This window comes from Thyridium curvatum, assembly GCF_004353045.1.
Source record: "Thyridium curvatum strain D216 chromosome Unknown NODE_58_length_281357_cov_77.750052, whole genome shotgun sequence".
In the NCBI taxonomy this organism is placed as follows: Eukaryota; Fungi; Ascomycota; class Sordariomycetes; order Thyridiales; family Thyridiaceae; genus Thyridium; species Thyridium curvatum.
The window spans coordinates 261,965-281,357 of record NW_022156813.1 but is presented as its reverse complement, the minus strand read 5'-3'; the positions used below and the strand labels follow the sequence as shown (position 1 = coordinate 281,357).

General features: G+C 56.9%; 8 protein-coding genes across 8 annotated transcripts; 4 read left to right on the top strand and 4 right to left on the bottom strand.

Moving 5' to 3' along the window:
- Positions 1–2,490: 2,490 nt before the first annotated feature.
- Positions 2,491–3,580, top strand: E0L32_008677 (uncharacterized protein; the record flags this gene model as incomplete). The annotated part of the gene is made up of 2 exons (XM_031143557.1): positions 2,491–2,904; positions 2,990–3,580. 2 exons carry the CDS (start codon positions 2,491–2,493, stop codon positions 3,578–3,580), a joined length of 1,005 nt encoding a protein of 334 aa, XP_030992169.1.
- Positions 3,581–4,808: 1,228 nt separating this feature from the next.
- On the top strand, positions 4,809–6,070 carry E0L32_008676 (uncharacterized protein; the record flags this gene model as incomplete). The annotated part of the gene is made up of 3 exons (XM_031143556.1): positions 4,809–4,888; positions 4,968–5,712; positions 5,777–6,070. 3 exons carry the CDS (start codon positions 4,809–4,811, stop codon positions 6,068–6,070), a joined length of 1,119 nt encoding a protein of 372 aa, XP_030992168.1.
- A 663-nt stretch (positions 6,071–6,733) lies between these two features.
- On the bottom strand, positions 6,734–9,579 carry E0L32_008675 (uncharacterized protein; the record flags this gene model as incomplete). Its single annotated transcript, XM_031143555.1, has 3 exons — positions 6,734–9,264; positions 9,316–9,343; positions 9,403–9,579. 3 exons carry the CDS (start codon positions 9,577–9,579, stop codon positions 6,734–6,736), a joined length of 2,736 nt encoding a protein of 911 aa, XP_030992167.1.
- A 364-nt stretch (positions 9,580–9,943) lies between these two features.
- Positions 9,944–11,773, top strand: E0L32_008674 (uncharacterized protein; the record flags this gene model as incomplete). Its single annotated transcript, XM_031143554.1, has 4 exons — positions 9,944–9,979; positions 10,062–10,382; positions 10,437–10,600; positions 10,651–11,773. The coding sequence occupies 4 exons, from the start codon at positions 9,944–9,946 to the stop codon at positions 11,771–11,773; spliced, it is 1,644 nt and encodes a 547-aa protein (XP_030992166.1).
- Positions 11,774–11,973: 200 nt separating this feature from the next.
- E0L32_008673 (uncharacterized protein) lies at positions 11,974–12,432 on the bottom strand (the record flags this gene model as incomplete). Its single annotated transcript, XM_031143553.1, has 3 exons — positions 11,974–12,153; positions 12,192–12,338; positions 12,400–12,432. 3 exons carry the CDS (start codon positions 12,430–12,432, stop codon positions 11,974–11,976), a joined length of 360 nt encoding a protein of 119 aa, XP_030992165.1.
- Positions 12,433–13,176: 744 nt separating this feature from the next.
- E0L32_008672 (uncharacterized protein) lies at positions 13,177–13,644 on the top strand (the record flags this gene model as incomplete). Its single annotated transcript, XM_031143552.1, has 1 exon — positions 13,177–13,644. The coding sequence occupies one exon, from the start codon at positions 13,177–13,179 to the stop codon at positions 13,642–13,644; it is 468 nt and encodes a 155-aa protein (XP_030992164.1).
- A 311-nt stretch (positions 13,645–13,955) lies between these two features.
- On the bottom strand, positions 13,956–16,571 carry E0L32_008671 (uncharacterized protein; the record flags this gene model as incomplete). The annotated part of the gene is made up of 1 exon (XM_031143551.1): positions 13,956–16,571. One exon carries the CDS (start codon positions 16,569–16,571, stop codon positions 13,956–13,958), a length of 2,616 nt encoding a protein of 871 aa, XP_030992163.1.
- Positions 16,572–17,695: 1,124 nt separating this feature from the next.
- On the bottom strand, positions 17,696–19,174 carry E0L32_008670 (uncharacterized protein; the record flags this gene model as incomplete). The annotated part of the gene is made up of 3 exons (XM_031143550.1): positions 17,696–18,291; positions 18,354–18,932; positions 19,066–19,174. 3 exons carry the CDS (start codon positions 19,172–19,174, stop codon positions 17,696–17,698), a joined length of 1,284 nt encoding a protein of 427 aa, XP_030992162.1.
- Between the last annotated feature and the right edge of the window lie 219 nt (positions 19,175–19,393).

Genomic DNA, 19,393 nt, shown 5'->3' with positions numbered 1-19,393 from the left:
TCGCTTGATCTTGATCAGCAGTGACATCCCATCGCCTGCTGCGTGGGATGGCATTTGCTTATTCTCATTGCTGCCGGTGATGAATAAGACAGGGCCCCACAACTTGGACCCCCCCCCCCCCCCCCCCCCAGGTTCCTTCGATCAGAGGCTGACTTATTTTCTTGCGCGTACAGTCTGGACTGGTTCTGGGCCTCCTACGCGGCTCTGCAGGCTCTCGGACCAGACACCAACGAGGCCGCACTAGGAATCTGCCGCCAGTTGAACGACTCTTTCATCGACCACGGCAAGATGCACTGCCCTTTTGCGAGAATCTTGAAAGGCATGATCGCGGTCACCCCCGAGGGGATGCAAGATTCCACGGCGATCACAACGTTTGATATCACGTACGAGGACCAGAGCTACAAGGTGCCTATATTTACCAGGTGGTTCAAGCGAGAACCGGTGGCATGTCGGGGATGCCACCATGCTTACCGAGACATTGCGTATGGGTCGGCAGAGGATTGGATCGAAAGCTGTGGAGGCTTTGCGAGCGGCTGGCAGTGGGAAATCCTGCACTTCCCTGCATTCCTGTCCCTCCAATGCACCAGAGGGAAGGACGGCGATGAGAACGCCTTTACGACCGAGTGTTCAAGACTTTTGTGCAACAGGTGTTGTGCAATGCATATTAGGTGCCAAGTTAATCAGTTTGGGCCCCTCTATTGCGATTATCTACGCTGCCCGGGCTGCCCTCGGCCGCTGGACTATTACGAGGTTCGCCTTCTCACTAACCGGGAGACGTTTAACAAGTAAGTTTCCCCCGAAGACCAAGTTAGATGGGCCACAGGAGCTCGGGCTAACTAGCCACTAGGTATGACCGCCATCTATTATTGAATGAGCTTCACAGGAATCCGGAATTTCGCTGGTGTCTAGGTGGGGGGTGTTCGGACGGCGCTTTCTTTGACGTCCGCGGGCAGCAGGAAGCAAGAATACATTGCCCGACATGCCAATCCGCAATGTGTTTCTACCACCAAACTCCATGGCACCATGGCATGAGCTGTGAGGCATACGACAAGCGGTTCGATGGAAGTTCACGCCAGTCCGAAGCCCTCATACGCTCCACCACCAAGCCCTGCCCTCGGTGCAGCGCCCCGATCGAAAAAGCGGAGGGTTGCTTCCACATGATTTGTGAGTCGGGACTGAGTGGTGGTCTCTGGGTGGCTGTCGCGCATTTCTTTGCTGACAAGGCGTTGCCTACATAGGTGTGCAATGCAATTTTGGATTTTGCTGGGAGTGCCTTGCAGACTGGGACCTCGTCCGTACAGAGACTGGCCACAACAGCGGTTGCTGGTTTGCGACGACGGGCGAGGATCCTGAGCAGGTCTTTGGGAACGACCCGGCGCGCGCTCGTACGGTGTGGGGCCCGAGGTTGTTGTAAGCGGGACAGATACGAGCAGAGGCACACCTCGAGAGGAGGGCTCGATTGGGGCAGCTGCCCAAACGCTGCATACATGGCAGCCAGCGTTGAATTCAAGCCCTCTGCTGGGAAATTTTGTATGCAGATTTTAGATATCAGCGGATTAGCTCTTTTGTGAAATGAATATCGCCTGACGAAGCAATAGAGATTGAGCGGTGCGGTCCTCTTTACGTGATCTCGCGATCTCGGGAATGATCTCTCGGGTTGGAGATGGAGGTTGAGGGGGCACCTGGAAGCAGAGTCTTCGCATTCAGACTTTTGTCCCGGATTCATTTGGCTAGCGGTGTCACTGGCTACACAGCGCACCATCTTGTGATGTTGTTAAGCTTTGGAGTATCTCATCTGTTCATGCTCTACGCATCTGATTGAATCTAGGTCGCGAGAGCGTTGACCAGGTTGTTCGGCAAGACGGTCTTGGTTTCTTGATACTGGTCGTCCGTCCTCTGCCTCAATGTCAACCAGACTCTGTTGATAGAAAAGGAATCCCTTTCTTCACCTTTGTACAAGTCAGGAACACGTCGAAGAGAATTGATAGCGATCTAGCCTCGAGTTGAGACAATTTCTATAACTCTATGCGGTGTGATTCATCGTCAGCATTATGGGCCGTGGGTTGGAAGTCTCGCCGGGATTACCGGTGGGGCCGGTGCTAAGGACCGTTTTTGACAGGATCGGGCATGTCGGGCGACCCCGCACTCGGCCGATGACACCGGAGCCAACGAATAAGAGGGGGACAAGCTGCAACGTGAGAACCTGCCCATCCGGACGACCCATGTCGAAAGCTGGAGCTGCAACCAAGGTGTCGGTGCTTGGGAGCAACCACTTGCCACCTTCCATGCAGAGAAGTCCAATCCTACAAGGCCCGGAACAACGTGCGCTGTGCCGCGGGCTATGCGAACCGGCCGACATCCTAAGATCGGCCTAGATGTACTACATAAGAAGGCAATGGTAGCCTCCGAATGCGTTACTCCCACCCCAGGGTTTGAAGTCACTGGCAAAGCTTCCCCCCATTCTTGACACACTACGCTCAATTGTCCACGATGAAGCTTAGCTGGCTTGCCGTGGCGGCGGCGCCTGTCGTTGCCGCCGTCAACATGACGATTACACAGAAGAATGCCACCATCGCGCCCAGCCCACTGCCGCCGCCGGGCTCCTCATCGCAGGGCGAGGAGATCGTCCGCCAGTTCAGCAAGATCGACCGCACAACCAAATGGAAGCTGGTCGAAGAGGTGCCCTTCGAGGGCGACCTCTTCGAGCCCGAAGGGATTGTACGCATGGGCGACAACCGCTACTTTGTCTCCGCCGGCGAATATACCGTGAGAACTCAGAAGTACAACCAGACCACCAACGGCACGGACAGGACTACCGGCGAAGGGTTCGGACACATGATTGTGTTTGACGGCAAGGGACGCCGCATTGCCGATGCCACCATCTCGCGGCCGGGCTCGTCCGAGGTAAGCCTTAGCTTTGTCGCCGATATCGCACGTAGACACACATGGGAGACTATTGTCTGCTCTTCACTCACACACGCACACACAGTATCACAACGGCGGCATCGACTACGATGGAACCTACCTCTGGGCCACTCTCTCCCAGTACCGGCCCAACTCAACGGCGACGCTCGTGCGCATGGACCCGGCGACCCTGGAGCCGGAGGAGGTGCTGCGCGTGCACGACCACCAAGGCGGCGCCGTGCACGACTGGTCCAGCGGCGTGGTGCTGACGCTCAACTGGGGCTCGCGCGAGGCCTCGCTCTGGGACCTCGGGGCGCGGTTCCCCGGGCCGCCGGCGTTCGCGGCCGCGCCCCGGGCCCGGGTGCGCAACCCGAGCCACTACACCGACTACCAGGACTGCAAGTACCTGGGCCACTCGCAGCGGTACGGCTTCCGCCCCGTGATGCTCTGCGGCGGCATCACGGGCATCTACGACACGACGATCGGCGGGCTCGCCGTGGTGGACATGCTGACCATGGCGCCGCTGATGGAGGTGCCGCTGACCCTGACGTCGGCGCAGGGCAACCTGGTGACCAAGAACCCCGTCGACGTGGCCGTCGTCGGGGGCAGGCTGCGCTTCTTCTTCCTGCCCGACGAGCACAACTCGGCGCTGTACGTGTATGAGCCGGTCATCTAGAAAGGCGAGGGCGAGAGGAAGTGGGCTGATGGAGGGGTTTGTGAGCCTCGTCGGGTACTGTCTCTGCAGGAATTGGGCTGGCTCTGATACTGCCTAGGCCTGCATTTTGAGACAACCTTTGTTCCCTTGGACAGAGGTCTGTAAATGCGCATTATTGTAACAGGCCGCCGGTGGAGACCTTTGGCTACACGCAGTCAGAGCTGTCACGTAAAGCCGTTGCTATTGACATAACCCAGCAGGGCTTTGTCGTATGATATCATCAATATCTGTCAAGCTCTTGTTTCATGAGGCCATGCATGGAACAGGTTTTTGGTTGGAGAGCATTGGCAATCCGCGGTAGATGGACGCACGGACCAACCAACCCCCTCCTTCTGGTCAACTGAGGCTTACCGTTTTTTTGAGACCAGAGCGTTTGAATGAGTAACTACTTGTACCTAGCACCCGGACCCCGCCCGAACCGTCACTGCCCACTGCCCACTCAAGACCAGCCACACCCAGCCAGAGAGGCCTGTACAAGTAGAGAATCGTCATCAACATTGCCCGGCACCCTGCTGCAAGTACCGTAGCTGGCTTGGTCACGCGAGACTGAGACTGTATGTGCGTGATCTTTGCTGTCGAGATACCTTCTTGGTACTGAAGAAGTTCAATTGAGCTCGAGCTCCCACGTAGTACGGGCTTGTCATCCACCATCGAGAAAAGAGAAAGCCCTGCCGCAGCGTTTTCGCTGGACATGCTTCGTTGTTGGACAGCCAGGCCCAAGCCTCGCTCGCAAAATACGCCCTGCGTCACCGCAAGAAGCGGCCTTCTCCAGACCGGACAGGGGTGGCCGGTGCCCCACCATTTAGCACTTCCATCCGCCATCGAAGCTTCTACAACATCTCAGAGCCCACCAAAGGTTTCCCACGTCTCCCCACTACTAGCCTCTACTAAACACACCCTCTCTCTAACTCTTCTCTTTCATCCTCACCTTTCAATTCAACCTCAGTGTGAATCTGCCTTTCGCAAGAGAGCTCCCACTTGAGCATACCTCACCAACACACCCGAAACAGCAAACTGCTCCTTTTGCTTTCCTTTGAACACTATTTTCCATCAAGGGTAGTACAACGGGACACACAAAGATCATTGGCCGTATATTCCAAGACCTTGGAACGAACAACCGACCGGCGATAGCGTCATTATCCAGTAGCAGCTATCAGACCACCGCCAACACTACTCAAACACCACCAACATGGTCAAGGAGACCAAGCTCTACGACCAACTAGGCGTCAAGCCAGACGCTACACAAGATGAGATCAAGAAGGGTTATCGGTAGGTCGCTCTACCCCTCTCTGTCTTCATTATCCCCAAAAGACATGCGTGATTGCTAACCACCCCTTCCGTCCAACAGGAAAATGGCCTTGAAATGGCATCCCGACAAGAACAAGGACAATCCCGAGGCCGCGGAGAAGTTCAAGGAGTGCTCACAAGCCTACGAGATTCTCTCTGACCCCGAAAAACGCAAAACGTACGACTCCTTCGGTCTCGAATTCCTTCTCCGCGGCGGCGCTCCCCCCGATGCCGACGGTGCCAACCCCTTTGCTGCTGGCGGCATGCCAGGCGGCTTCCAGAACTTCAACTTTGGCGGCATGCCTGCCGGCGGCGGTGGCGGCACGCGCACATTCCACTTCAGCACTGGCGGTGGCGGCCCCGGAGGATTTAGCTTCAGCAACCCGGAGAACATCTTCTCGGAGTTCATGCGATCCAATGGCTCCGGTGCTATGGGTGGCGACGACCTCGACGGCATCTTCTCCGCCTTTGGCGGCGCCCGCGGCGCTTCGGGCGGCGGCACTCGGCGGATGCGCACCTCGTTCGGCGACGAGCCCATGGGCCGCAGCGCGAGGGCGCACACCCCCGAGGTCACGACGGTGGAGCGGCCGCTGCCCATCTCTCTCGAGGAGATGTTCAATGGCACCACCAAGAAGATGAAGATTAAGAGAAAGATGTTCGACGAGACCGGCAAGCGGACCACCACCGACACCGTGCTCGAGGTGCCTATCAAGCCCGGCCTGAAGAAGGGCAGCAAGATCCGGTTCAAGGGCGTCGGAGACCAGGAGGAAGGCGGACAGCAAGACTTGGTCTTCATCGTCGAAGAGGTAAGCGATTCAATCCCCCTGATGGAACTATCCGCAGCATATGATACTGACTATGAGGCTATAGAAAAAGCACCCACTCTACACTCGAGACGGTGACGACATCGTCTTCCCTCTGGAGCTCACCCTCAAGGAAGCTCTGACGGGTTGGAAGCGAACGGTCACAACCATGGACGGCAAGCAACTGAACCTCGACAAAGCCGGCCCGACCCCGCCGGGTGGTACCGAGGTCTACCCTGGTCTTGGCATGCCCATCTCCAAGAAGCCCGGCCAGAGAGGCAACTTCGTGGTCAAGTACAACGTCAAATTCCCGACTAGCCTGACAGCCGCTCAGAAGCAGAAGCTACGCGAGATCCTATAAGCGCCAGCAGACACCCATCTCAGGTGCCGTTGGGGCGGTCACGACACGACACGACTATGGAGGACGTTTTCTGTTTTTGAGCAGAGCTAAATCGAAAGAAAAGACCAAGGCATTTGGCATACTACGAAGTTTTATTTATTTTCATCTTTTACCTATGTCACTCAAACGGAGGGCTGTGGAGCATGGCGGCATTCGGTTCACGATCATGAAAGGGGACCTAACGGAGTTCAGGATTTGCTTTTGTTATATATATGCTTCCTCCAACTAGCTGGGAGATTTCCATCATCATGAGGGGAGCAACACCTCCCTTCTCGCTATAGGAGCCCGGTGGCTTGGTTTCTGAAACCCGGTTGGACTCTACTCGATAGATTAATACCATGGAAAACTTCCAATCTGACATTCCCAATGCATGTACTACTTTTTGATTGATGTATATAGATAGACACCTTGTAGCTGCTTAGAGCAACATGTATATTATATACCGGACATCCCGATCCTAAAAGTGTTGGTCGAGCCACTCGTCTATGCAGGACACTTTGCGGAGAGGAAAGACCTCTCTCCTTAAAACACCATGAACGCCTACGAAGCCGAATTATGCACTTGTCCTTTCTCCCGAACATTTTCCTCCCTCCGCGGATGCGATACAAGGACCAAAAAACCCTCTCACTCTGCCATGATGACATCGACATCCCCGCTGCCCGCCGCAGGACCTCCCAGGGCCGGGGCCAGCGCGTCCATCTCCTGCAGCGTGTACTCGACGAGGTAGCTCTCGTCGACGAGCTCCTCCATGCGCTTGTAGTGCCGCTCCGTGTAGGCCCTGAGCGCCGACAGCACCTCGCCCACGCTGCGCTGCTGGCCCTGGCCGTGGCCGCCGCCTTTAGCCGGCCTCAGGCTCGAGAGCTTGGAGGCCGGGTAGCTGCGCACGAGGGCCCAGAGGACGCGCTGGGCGACGGGCGCGGTGCGGGCGTTGGTGTTCCAGTCGCGCAGGCGCAGGAGCAGCAGGAAGAGCTGGTCGTCCGACAGGGAGCGCAGGACGTCGTCGACGGCGCGCAGGCCGCAGAGGCTGCCCGGCTCCGGGCCCCGGGGCGAGGTGACGACTGCGGTGAAGAGCGAGAGCAGGCGGCCCGGGTGGTTGAGCTGGAGGGCGAGGGTGATGGCCTCGCGGTAGGAGCCCGCGCGCATGTGGTTCTCGAGCTCCTGCTCCTGCTCGATGAGGCGCAGCGCCGCCTCGGACGCGGCCTGCTGCGTGGCCGACGACGTGTCGCGCCAGAAGGAGACGGTCGAGTCGCCGCTGCCCGAGACGATGGTGTTGTCGCGCGGGTGCACGGCCACGGCCCAGACGCGGTCCTCGTGGTTGTCGAGCGTGCACTCCGTCTCGCCCGAGCTGGCGTCCCAGACCTTGACGAGGCCGTCGCCGCCGGCGCTCACAAACTGGACGTGCCGCTGCTTGTCGGCCTCGCCGGGCAGGTTGAGCCAGGCGACCTTCAGGACGCTGTTGGAATGGCCTTCAAAGGTGCGCAGGCACGTGTAGTCGTGCAGGCTCCAGAGCTTGACGGTCTTGTCACCGCTGCCGGTGAGTACGACGCCCTTGCCGGCGACGGGGCCCTCTTCGCCCTGGATGACCGGCGTGCTGGGGTGGGCGAATCGGACGGACCAGACACCTCTGCGGTGGCCCTTGAGAATGCCTTGGACTTCACCTTCTTGTACAGACCAGATCTTGACGGTGCGATCCTGCGACGCGGAGGCGAAAAGCTGGCCGGTCAGGTTGATGTCGATGGCATTGATGTCCTTTTCGTGGGCTTTGCGCGTGAAAACCGCTCTGGAGCCCTTCTTGGACGTCTGTGCTTGTCGAGGGATCTCCCATCTCTTGATAGTCTGATCTTGAGAGCCGGTAATCAGGAATGGAGGCGGGTTGTTGAGCGGGTCGCTGAAAGTTGGCGAGGACTCGGCCGGGACAGTCTTTGGCAGAGCAACAGCACCCAACGACTCGGCATGACCCGCGAATACGGCATAGCAGCTGAAGGCGTTGTTGGCCGGATCAACCCGCCAAAGCCGTGCAGTGTTGTCTTTAGCCCCGGTAGCCACCCAGTGTCCTGACCAATCCACGTCCAGTGAGATGACAATGTCGTCGTGACCCTTGAGAAGCGCGACATCCTGTCCGAAGTAAACAGACTCCGTTTCGAGACTATTTGAGGTTGAGTCTCGTGCAGAGACAATCCGGACATCTTCCGAGTTCGTCGCAAGAGCTAACAATGACTGATCGGGAAGGAGATAGGCAAGGTCTATGATGTCGTCGTGGGTCCCTGAGATGCGCCGTAGTGGCTCGAGAGGTGCAAGATCGGAAAGGGCCGATTTGTTATCCACAACCGGGAGGTGGTATAGGGCCAGGGTATGATCCAGCTGAACTGAAACGAGAAGAGACTGTTCGGCACAGTATACTGCGCTAACAACCGCCTCACCCTCGGCCTTGGGGCTCTGTTCTTTGGTGACCTCGCGCCCCGTAGAGCTCTCCCATAACCTGATGCAGCCATTGGACCCTGCAGTATATGTCAAGCGACCATCACCCACAAACCCGGCAGCTTCAACCATCTCAAAGCTTGGAACAACCTTCCGGCTCTTCCATGACCGGGAGTCCCACCAAATCAAAGTCTTGTCACGGCTGGCAGTTACTAAGGAGTGCTGTGTCGGAGAGTAATCGATCGCTTGTACGTCTGAGGTGTGTGATTCGAGGTCTGCGACCACGCTTCGCTTGTGCAGGTCCCACACGCGGACCTTTCCATCTTGACTCCCCGAGGCGAGCCGGAAGTTCACGGTCGCAGGGTCTCCATCTTGACCCTCATTCTCCTCAGCCTTTCGCCCCTTCTTCTTCTTGCCACGGCTTGACTCGTCGGCGATGTCCCCAGCGGCAACCTCGAAGAATCGTAACGCGGATACCAGGACACTAGGGCCACGAAATGTGTGCGTGACATAGCCACCGGTTATGTCCCAGACTTTGATGTTGCCGTCTGCAGCGCCGGTCGCCAGTAATGTACTCGTGCGGTCTACGGCGAGGACTACCGCGGGCGTTGCGTGGGGCTTGAGTGTTCGCAAAAGGGTGGCCTCAATTGATTCCGAGTCTTCAGAGGCTTTGAGAGAGTATATCCGCATTGACAAGGATCTCGAGCAGACGACGAGGTGTGATGCGGAGGGCGTAACTAGGGGATCGTTAGTTGGCTCATAGATGTTGAGAGAGACAAGGAACCTACGGATCAAAGTAGAGATTGGCTCGCCATCCTGTAAAGGCACCGTTAGCTAAAATACATCATGTAATGCGTCTTTGCGATTGAGCATACACCCTCGATTTTGGCAAGTTGTTTCCCATTGGTGAGGTCTGTCAGAACAGCATCCTCGCCAAGTGTCGTCGCTAGGACTCGTGCGCCATTGTCGAGCGCAACAGAGCCTCCAGTGAAGATCGGCTGTATCACATTCTCAACCTCAAAGGTGGTCTTATATGGCAGCTTGGTGGCCATGTTCGCGGCTAAAAAAGTCGAATGTGATGTGCCCCGCGGCCTGTTTCCTGGCGAATTCTGGAGGGGAGGAGCTTCAGAAATCTCGAAATTTTTTTGACAATCCCAGGCGATAAGATTAAGGTTATCTTAGCGCCGTGTCGCATCGCTAGCAACCAAACTACCTCCTCCACAAGTCTCGCCAGCTCACACTCACCTCACTGAGCCTGACCTTTCTTCATAGATACTTGCTCTTCACATTCTGTTTCCATCTCTTACGAACCAGCAACAATTCTAGGGGCTCGGCACAACATCTCGAAACGGAGGCCTTGACATTTAGCCACGCCATCTCTGTCAATAGAATGCTTCGCTGGTCGAGCACTTTATCATGGGGAAGCTAGGCCCACTGACGTCCCAGGCACTCGTAAGTGTGAACCTTGAAATCCATGAAGGCAGACCGGATTTCTTTTATGTCCTCACTCTGACTCTTCATAACCCCCATTCAGGGCCGCTCTCCATACGATGACGTTGTTCAAGGAGAGGGCGAAGGCGACCTGAGGGCGCCGCTACAGATGTACGATGAGCGCGGGCGTCCAGTGAACCCTGAGACGAGGCGAATTAATAGAGACGTCATACGCTCCCACAACGAGGTGATGCAGGTTATCGGAGTTGCTGAGCCCGACAATGAAGTTCCCGACCCTCAAATAGAGGTGCGCTTTAGGCAGCAGGAAGACGAGGACCGGATAGGCCAGAGACTTCTCAATGTCGGCCGCATTCTGGAAATTGGGGGTGTTTGGGGCGTCAATGGCATCCGACAGAGAATTCTGGTAAAAGATGCAATCTCTCGCGTATTTGGCTGTTGTTCTAATTTGTGCCCCCAGATCTATCGAAGATATTCCGCGATCCCCTTCTATGACCTCTACCGGCACGAGCGAACCAACGAGTCCTTGGGCAGCGTGTTCTTCGCCGGCTTCCCTGCCTTTGTGGCCAGCCATGCCCTCAAGCAAGTGGCGTTCACTCACCAAGCAGTGCGGCACAATACTTGGTACAAAGTCTAGTTAGAACATTTGCATGGAGACTTGCTGACGTTCCTAGGGCTCAATTTATCCTCTACTATGCCCGGTTGCATCTGCAACTCTATGTCTTCCTGCAGCGCATGGGTATCACCAATTCCATGGCGCCACTGCCTGGTCTGAGATATTTCATTCCATTCACAAGCTCCTCTCCCATCCCACCCCCTCCTCCATTGACTTCCTTCTCATTTCGGGGAATTATCAAATATCTTGGGGGCGTGGCACTCAGTGTAGCGCCAGTTGCGTGCTACATACTCTATACCAAGTTGCGGACTGTTGTAGCTCGCAATGTCTGGCTATATATCTATTCGAACGTCCCGAAACCTGCGAACCGCAGAGCGCTTCCTTCAAGAACGGGACAGTCCAACTGGGCGTCACAGAACCAGCTTCCTCCTCCTCCGCCGCCACCGCCTCCGCCACCTCCGGGGGCATCATTTGCGACTGCCTCTCCCGAAAGTGGCTCGATGTTTGTCGAAGGCGAACCTAGGAATGGCCATGACATATCTCGAGATGAGCCCACTATTCGTGCTTTGGAGGGACAGCCGCCTCCAGACCATGCACAGCTCGGCGCTATACGCAGGCAAAGCACCTTCTCCAGTAGAGGGGATGAATATGCTAGTGACGAAGAGGAGACCGAGATCGTCAACGCTACTCTGATTAGTTTCGATGTGGAAGCAACAGACGCAAGTGATACTCCTCCTGGCGTCTGGTCAGCTGAACTTCGTCCCAATGTGGCGGGCGATCCAAGAAGTCAATCGGCAGAGGAGCCCGTCTATGAAGACAATGCTCTGACAAGGCTACCGTCAGTAATCGCCACTGATGTCCTGACAGTCGCCTGTTCCTACCTCATAGTCGCGCCGTACGAGGCGTTTGCTCTGAGGTTGTTTGCACGCAGTGCCCGTCACCAACAAGGGCTCTCGGTGTCTGACATATACGACCCGAACCCTTGGGCGACCATGTCTCTCACGGCCATGACCAACTTCCTCGGGGTGGAGATAGTGCACCTAATGATTGAGTCGGAGCTGTGGGGGGTTATGACACTTCTTTCAGAGCTCTATCGTGGATGTAACCCCGACTGGGGTTTCTTCCGCGTGTTGCAGGAAAACTTCTGGGAGGACGACGAGCCCGAAGAAGGCACCGGGTGAGGCTTGACACGGAATGTCTTTCAGGGACAGTGGCACTGCATGGCGACTTGATGAAGGGGGACTTCTTTACCAGCAAAATATTACAACTTGCTAGCGAGTATCGCTCAAGAATCATACAAAGCATGCAAACAACATATGGAGATGAAACTCCAGAACGCCAGAGCCTGTTCCCTTGCCCTTCCATGGTATCATCTCCGCCTTCAAGCTCTTCCCTTGCCCTTCGTGACCTTTGCAGCCTTTTGCTCATCAACGAACTCTTTGATGATGCCGTGAAGATCCTGATTCCTGCGAGCTAGCAGGAGTACGTCATCAGTTGTGACTGTGGTTCTGCCAGCATGCTTGCTGAAACTCTCCAAGTCAATCGCCACGTTTTCTTCAGGCTCGGATGGGCATGTTAACGATTGAGTCTAATGATGACGATGTTAAGGGCACAGGACTGACCAATCTGCGCCCAGACCATCTCGGTGAGGGCGCCGATGAACTGGGGAGTTGCATTCCTGTTGCGCCTCATCGACTCCTCATCGACCATCTTGCCTATGGCGAACCAGAGCGCGGCCTTGAGGCGCTACATGGGCAACGAATCAGAACCTGGAATCCGCTGATGCGAAATGGGGGATTCGACTGACCTCCTGGATGTCTTCGTTCTCATCTTCCGCCATCTTTCCCTATTGAACTCGGTGGGGACTTGTGTACTATCCTGTTGTGATAAGACTCCAGCTCAACAACCATCCGGGAGGCTGCATCGGGTCCGACAGGTCTAGCCGCGATAACTACCTAGTAGTGGAGGCGCGTCACAGCGCGTCCCAAAAAAAAAGATGACTGGCTCTCTGGATGTCCGGTCAAGCCGCTGCACAGAGTGGTGGGGCCGGCACTTTCAGCCGGGTGTCGGTGGATTCGGAGGGCACTGATTGGCCTGTAACAGGGCCAGTTTTTGCGATTACTGACCGTGACCTTCTAGAAGACCTGCAAGGAAACTCCGGGACAGGACAGAAAATTGTCTCAAAATGCGACTAAGGGAATTAATTGGGGGCACCCTGTTTTTCAACTTTGGCATGAATAAGAGCGCAGAATACCCTTTCTCTCTCGCCAGCGCTTTCTTTCTGCTTTCCCAAGGTTCTACTGCTAGTCAACCAGGCAATTGATTTGCCCTTTCCCCCCTTGCGAGTGCATACACGGCAGGTAATAGCAGAGCAGAAACCTGCGCGTAACCGTCGCAAAGTCGCAGAAGGACAAGGCAGGGTTTCTCCAACACACTTCCCCCCACCACCTATCCTACCTACTTGGACCTCTCTGTCCTCTTATATCATCTCTCCCAGCACACACACGCACGCCAAGAAGAGAGAAAGCCAAATACAACAAGAACAACAACCCCCCGCGTACCACTCCCCACCCGCGCGACAAACATGGACGGCATCAGGAACCTCGCCTCGACGGTGTCGAGCCGCTTCACCAACAACGTCACCGCCTCCTTCTCGGCCCTGACCCTGCAGCAGTGGATCCGCCTCGTCGCCATCGTGGGCGCCTACCTGCTCCTGCGGCCCTACATCCTCAAGCTCGGCGCCCGGTTCCAGATGAAGCAGCTCGAGAAGGAGGGCGAGGAGTCGGAGCGCGAGGCCGCGCGCCTCGCCGCCCTGACGCCCAACGAGCTGCGCGGCCAGAACAAGAAGCTCGTCCTGCCCGACGAGAGCGACAGCGAGGGCGACGAGGCCGAGGGCGCCGGCGCCGGCTCCTCGGCGACCGACTGGGGCAAGAAGGCGCGCAGGCGGCAGAGGCACATGGTCAAGAAGATGCTCGAGGCGCACGAGAAGAAGCTGGCCGAGGAGCAGGCGGACGAGGAGGACAAGGATATCCAGGAGTTCCTGGTGGATTAAATGACAAGGTCGCATTCCCGGGTGTTACTAGGCTGTTCTTCATCACGAAAAGGCTTCCTTCCCATGGTTTTGGAAATAAACAGGCGTTCGCGGATTCAAAGAGGGGGCCATTCTGCTACGACACGGCCGAGCTGTACGAATAGCAGCTTCAATACAGCGAATTCAAAGTCCAAAGTGTTGTCCTTCTTTCATACTGGCAAGCCATGCTCGGCGCCCGTGTGTATTCAGAAACATGGAATGTTCATATAATACGTAAAATCTACAGTACGCAACGAGTCTATGTACAAACACTTTCTTTACATCTACAGAACTTACAGAGGCGGCAAGCCCTCTCTACATATCGGGCACTGCAGCCTGAACCGCAACCACCCCTCCAGGCAAGCGCTGTGGAAGATGTGCCGGCACGGAGTGACCATGTACTGCCTCCTAGCAAGCACGCCAGCCACGCCCCCACCGGCGGGGTCCTCTTCGCCTGCACGGACGACAGGCACTTCGAGGATCTCGCAACAGATGGCGCAGTCAATGGTTCTGGTATGCGGGCGTCTCTTGTCCTTTCCTGATCCTTCGCCCTCGCTCTTGGAACGGACCCGCTCCAGCACCGGAGAGCCGGGCAACGACGTAGACACGAGGCCGATGGGCAGGCCACCAGCCTCGACATTATCTTCCCTGAGAACAGGATGGTAATCCCAAGCCTCGGGCAGCCAGCCCTTGGGCAGACCATATCTCGGGCCAAGGGCGTCTTGGAAAGCAAGGACCCAGAGCTGGATCCACAGCCAGCCCGCCAGTACCGCGAAAGAGCGCCAGTCGGGCAAGGCGAATATGATGTTGTCCCTTCGCAGGTAAAAGTACGCAAAGGGCAAGGCTCTGAGGATGCTCTGGCCGATCATGAAGCGCCAGGAGAAAGCGCGGCGGCTGTTCCGCTGGACGTTGCGGATGATCTGCGGAACCCAGAGGGAGAAATAGATGAAGGCGATGGTGTTGGAATAGGCGGAACGCACAGAAGCCCACCAGGTCGTAGCGGCGAGGGAGAGGAAGAACAAGAAGATCCCTAGAAGCACGAAGCGGCCCGCTATCGTAGAGAAGGGCGTTATGGGATCGGTTCTGGCAGTGGTGGCCGTCGCTGCGGCTGTGATTGTAGCAGTGGCTGCAGGCGTAGGGACGGCGGCGGCACCTGCAGCCGTGTTTTCCGCTATCTCCGCGTCAATGTCCTGGTCCGACGGGACAATGATGGGCGTGGCAGACACATCCCGGACTGGCGGAGCTGTGACGGGCCGTGGAAGAGAATCGCTGGTCACAGGTGGGTTAGGCGGCGGTGTTGGCTGAGCGGATGCAGCTGCGGTCGCAGCTTGCTGTTGCCTCTCCCGATTCTCACGGTTCCTCCGCTCCGGCGCGTGCGTCCTGTAAATCTCGCCAAGGAAGCTTCCGCCGATCGTCATGGCAAGGAATGCAGCGAACGTAACCACAAGGGACGGCAAAAACGTCGTCGAAGCTGAAAGCGTCCAGAATGAAGATGCGGCAAAGGTAATGCCATCAGCTAGAACCATCATGCTGATAGTGATGAAGCTGGCACGACCTAGCGTTGACGGCGTGCAAGTCTCCCGCATCTGGTTCTTCATGAGCTGGACCTGGCCGAAGATGATGGCGGCAAAGCCCAAGAGCCAGGTCTTGACAGAGTGAAGAAACACTTCTTCCTTCTTGCCGACCAGATGCTGGCCATCTGCGGGCGCGTAGTGAGGAGGACCCTTCGACTCCATAAAGTAGGAGCAGTCGGGCGACCATATGACCGCCGACATCTGCAGCTCCGGTACGTTGCCAATGGGGGCTCCCGTCGGAAACCGAAGTTCGTCCTCCATCCCCTTCACGATCTGTGCCAGCCTATCATTGGATCCGAGTCCGGGCGGAGGTCTGTACATCTTGGTCGGGTTCAGGGGGTGGACCTGCAAGTATATAAGGTACTCGCAGTGAGGCGAAGGGTTCCAGTTATCTTGGGGCCCGTCCGGGTTCGTGCTCCACGGGTTAGACGGGTCGATGAATCTCAGCCTCTCCTTCTTCCGGAGGACCTCGTCCAGCGTCTGATTCAGCACCTTCTGGCTCGACTGGAAGAAGTCCGGCCCGGGTGTGAGATGGGGCAGCCCAAATATGCCCGCAAACTTCTCGCTCGTCGTCGTCAAAAGCATGACGCCCTGCTTCGGCCAGTGCACGCCGTGAAGACGCATCTCATGCGTCGTCCCCGTGCCCACGACGTCCTCCATCGTGACCGACGCCGCAATCTCCCGGACCAGCCCCCCTCCCCTCGGGTACCCTTCCATCAGCACCTGCTCGTACTCCACAGTGTTCTCCTTGTCGTCGATGCGCAGCAGCACCCTGCCCTCGCTGCCCGTGATGTTCCTCCCGAACTCGGCGTGCATGCCCATCCAGCTCACATCCGGCGTGATCTCGGTCAGGTTGTACGACGCCGCCTGCCTGGCCACCGACCCGGGCCGCCGCACCCACTCGCCGCTCACGACGCCCGTCGCGTTCTGCCACGTCGGCTCCGCCTCCCCGGTGTCCCACAGGTCCCGGCCCTCCCCGCCTTCTTGCTGCTGCTGCTGCTGCCGCTGCCGCCCCGGGTTTGCGTTGCGGCTCCACTCGACGCACCGGTCGCGGAAGCGGCCGAGGTCCTCCCAGGCGTACCCGTCGCCGGCGCGGAAGCCCGTCATGTTGAGGTGGCGCGCCGCCGTGCCGTCCGGGTCGTCGGCCTGCCGCGGCGCAAAGTCGCCCCAGCGGGTGCTGTTCATGACGCCGTGGGCGGCGCGCTGGCGGGCGAGCCGCTGGGCGATGAGGGACGGGGCCGTGATGAGGCCCGGGGAGGCATCGTTGCCGGCGTTGAGCCAGAGAATCAGGACGATTAGGAAGATGACGCGGGCATTGTCGTTTGGTTGAGGCATGGTCGCTGAACTTCACAGCGGTCCTTCCGCCCCTCGTGCCCTTCGGATTGGTGGCGCAGACTATCCGCTGGACATTGCTGGTGGCTGTATTCGGCCGAGCTTAGCGGACACAAGCTCACAAGAAGCACACTGAACAATGTATGGAATTACAGTCTCGTGTGGTGAGCTGCCGTGAATGGGGGTTACTGTGTGAGGAGGCAAAGGCGACCGATGATGCCACCGATCAGTACAGGTAGTGGACTTGAGAGTACTCGGAGCTGTCACCCATTCTCCAGATTACGACACCCCGAAGCTGCAGGGTTCCGATGCACCAGCCCGCTAACGCCGCCACTAACGAGCTGGATCAACCAGCCCCGCCCCGCCTAACAGCCCGCCAATCTTCAGGGCGGCTCAGTAACTATCGCACATGCATCCATAGATGGATCGATCCATGGACTCGATATCAAAACACATAACCAGCGCTCATACAACTTCTGACCTCTTGCGCCGCAAAACCACACACACAAACAAACCCAATCCTCGCTAAATCTACCCAATTTCCCCACAGAGGGCGACCTTGGCATCCTCACAGAATGTCATCAAACAATGAATCGAGCCAGAGTGGAGTACGTTGACGAGGGCGCATGACCATAGAGAGACTCCTTAAACTGACCTCGGACCTGCAGACGTCCGACGATGCTCGCGCAGACCTGACTGTCCAGTTGGATGAGCTCCTGAACACTCTTTCAAATAAGTTTGCTGGCGTTTCAAGCGAGATATTTGCCAAGAGTAAGTCAGGTCCCAAGTATGAGACGCACAGGCAAGGAAACTAAACCTCAGACTGTAGTGGACGAGATGGCAAGGAGGCTGGACAAGTTGGAGGCGGCTTTGCAGGCCAATGACAATGACAGCTCAAAATCGTCATGATGTTACGATGCGCATAATTGGCTGGCTCTCGTGTTTCACCAGGCAACTCAAGCAGCTATATGGACTAGAGCAAGGCGTTTTATTACGGGCAAGGGAATATCGACTTCATCTCATGTTCCTTATTTGGAAGCGCTCATTATCTTCGTGCTTTGTCTAGCCTCATGTGTACAGCATAGCCTATATAACCCGTTTTTTCCTCATCCCGAAAGAGATGTGATTTACAGCTCGTCCTTACCACCGCCAGTGATCTTCTCAACAAACTTGCGGAGAACGTTGGTCTTGGCGGTGAGCTCGTCCAGCTTGGCCGGGGCGAGGCCACCCTTCCTCAGGATGCCGTCCAGACGAGTCAGCTCCTTCGAGGCAAAGTCGTCGTTCTTGCTCAGCTTGTCGAACACGCGCAGGTAGTACTGGGCATACTTGATCTGGGCCTGCTCCTTGAGCTTCTCGGCCTCCTTCTTGGCGTCGGCAGCAGCCTCGGCGAGAGAGGAGCCGCCAGTGAACCTGGCGACGATGTGGTCGAGGGCCTCGAGAGTGCCGGCAACAGCATCAAGACCGCCGCCTGCAACACGGTGGGTACCGGCCTTCTTGTTGATGTAGGCAACGATGTCGCCCTCGGATCGGCCGCCGTCATAGTCGACAGCCTCCTTGCTGCCGGCAGGGAAGAACTTGATGGTGGGATATGAGGTGACGCCCTGCTCCTTGGCGATCTTCTTGCTGTTCTCGGCCTCGGCGTCGACCTTGGCAACAACGACATTGTCTTCGCCAGCGAAGTCGGTGGCAACGTCCTCCCAGGTCGGGGCGAGGTTCTTGCAGTCTAAGGAGTGAGGTTGTTAGTCATGTGTATACAGGCGGAAAGGGACATTGAATGTCACATACGTCCACACCAAGGGGCAGTGAATGAGACGAGGACGTGCTTGTCGCCGCCAATGGTCTTGCCAAAAGTGGCATCGTTCAGCATAACCACGCTGCTGGGAGGGGTGAGCTTCTTCTTGGGCTTGACGCCAGTCTTGTCGGTGATGAAGGCGGACAGGCTGTCGAGGTCACGGCCGCTGTTGTACTCGGTGGGCTTGTCCGACTTTCCGTCGAACCACTTCAGGGTCGGGAAACCCTGGACACCGAAGCGCTTGCCCAGAGACTTCTCGGCATCAGCATCGACTTTGGCGATCTGGACCTTGTCCTTGGCGAACTCGAACGACTGGGCGAGCTCCTCGTAGACGGGGGCGAGGTTCTTGCAGTGGCCGCACCACGGGGCAAAGAACTCGACGAGCGTCGGCTTCCCGGACTTGAGGACGACCTTGTCGAAGTTGTCGGGGATGAGGTCGAGGACTGCCGACTTGGCAGCCACGGCGGTGGCGAGGCCGGCGACGACCAGCGTCTTCAACGAAACCATACTTCGTGGCTTTGCTGCGTAACGAAGCTTGAAAGAGTCGGTATTGGTATGAGATACTGTTGGACCTGGAAACCCAACAATTGGCTATACAGGATCACTGGAATAAAAATTGGATTCAGATATATGCAATAAGAGGACCTGTTGTCTGCCAGGATCAGGCAAGCTGGATAAAGATGCCAGCTTACAAGTACCTCCTACCTAGACCGTTTCCACAGTGAAAGTGCTCACTAATGCTGTCCAAGCTCCAGCTCTGGTCCAGACTCCATGTGCCTGTTCCCGAGCTCTCAGGAAGTGGGGTGGGCGTCATTGCCAGGTGGCGCCCGGCGGCTACGGAACCTAGGGTAGGTACTTAGGTACATCTTCTGTCGGGAGTCACGGGGTGATAAAGGTGTCGCGCGAACATTGTAGATAAGGAGGCCTGCAACTTGGAGAGATTCTCCACTTTAAGGCGCGCTCCAGCCGGATTGCGCCAATAGGAACCCACCAATCCAACCCTGCGGCCACTGTTTCCCACACAAAAGTTTCT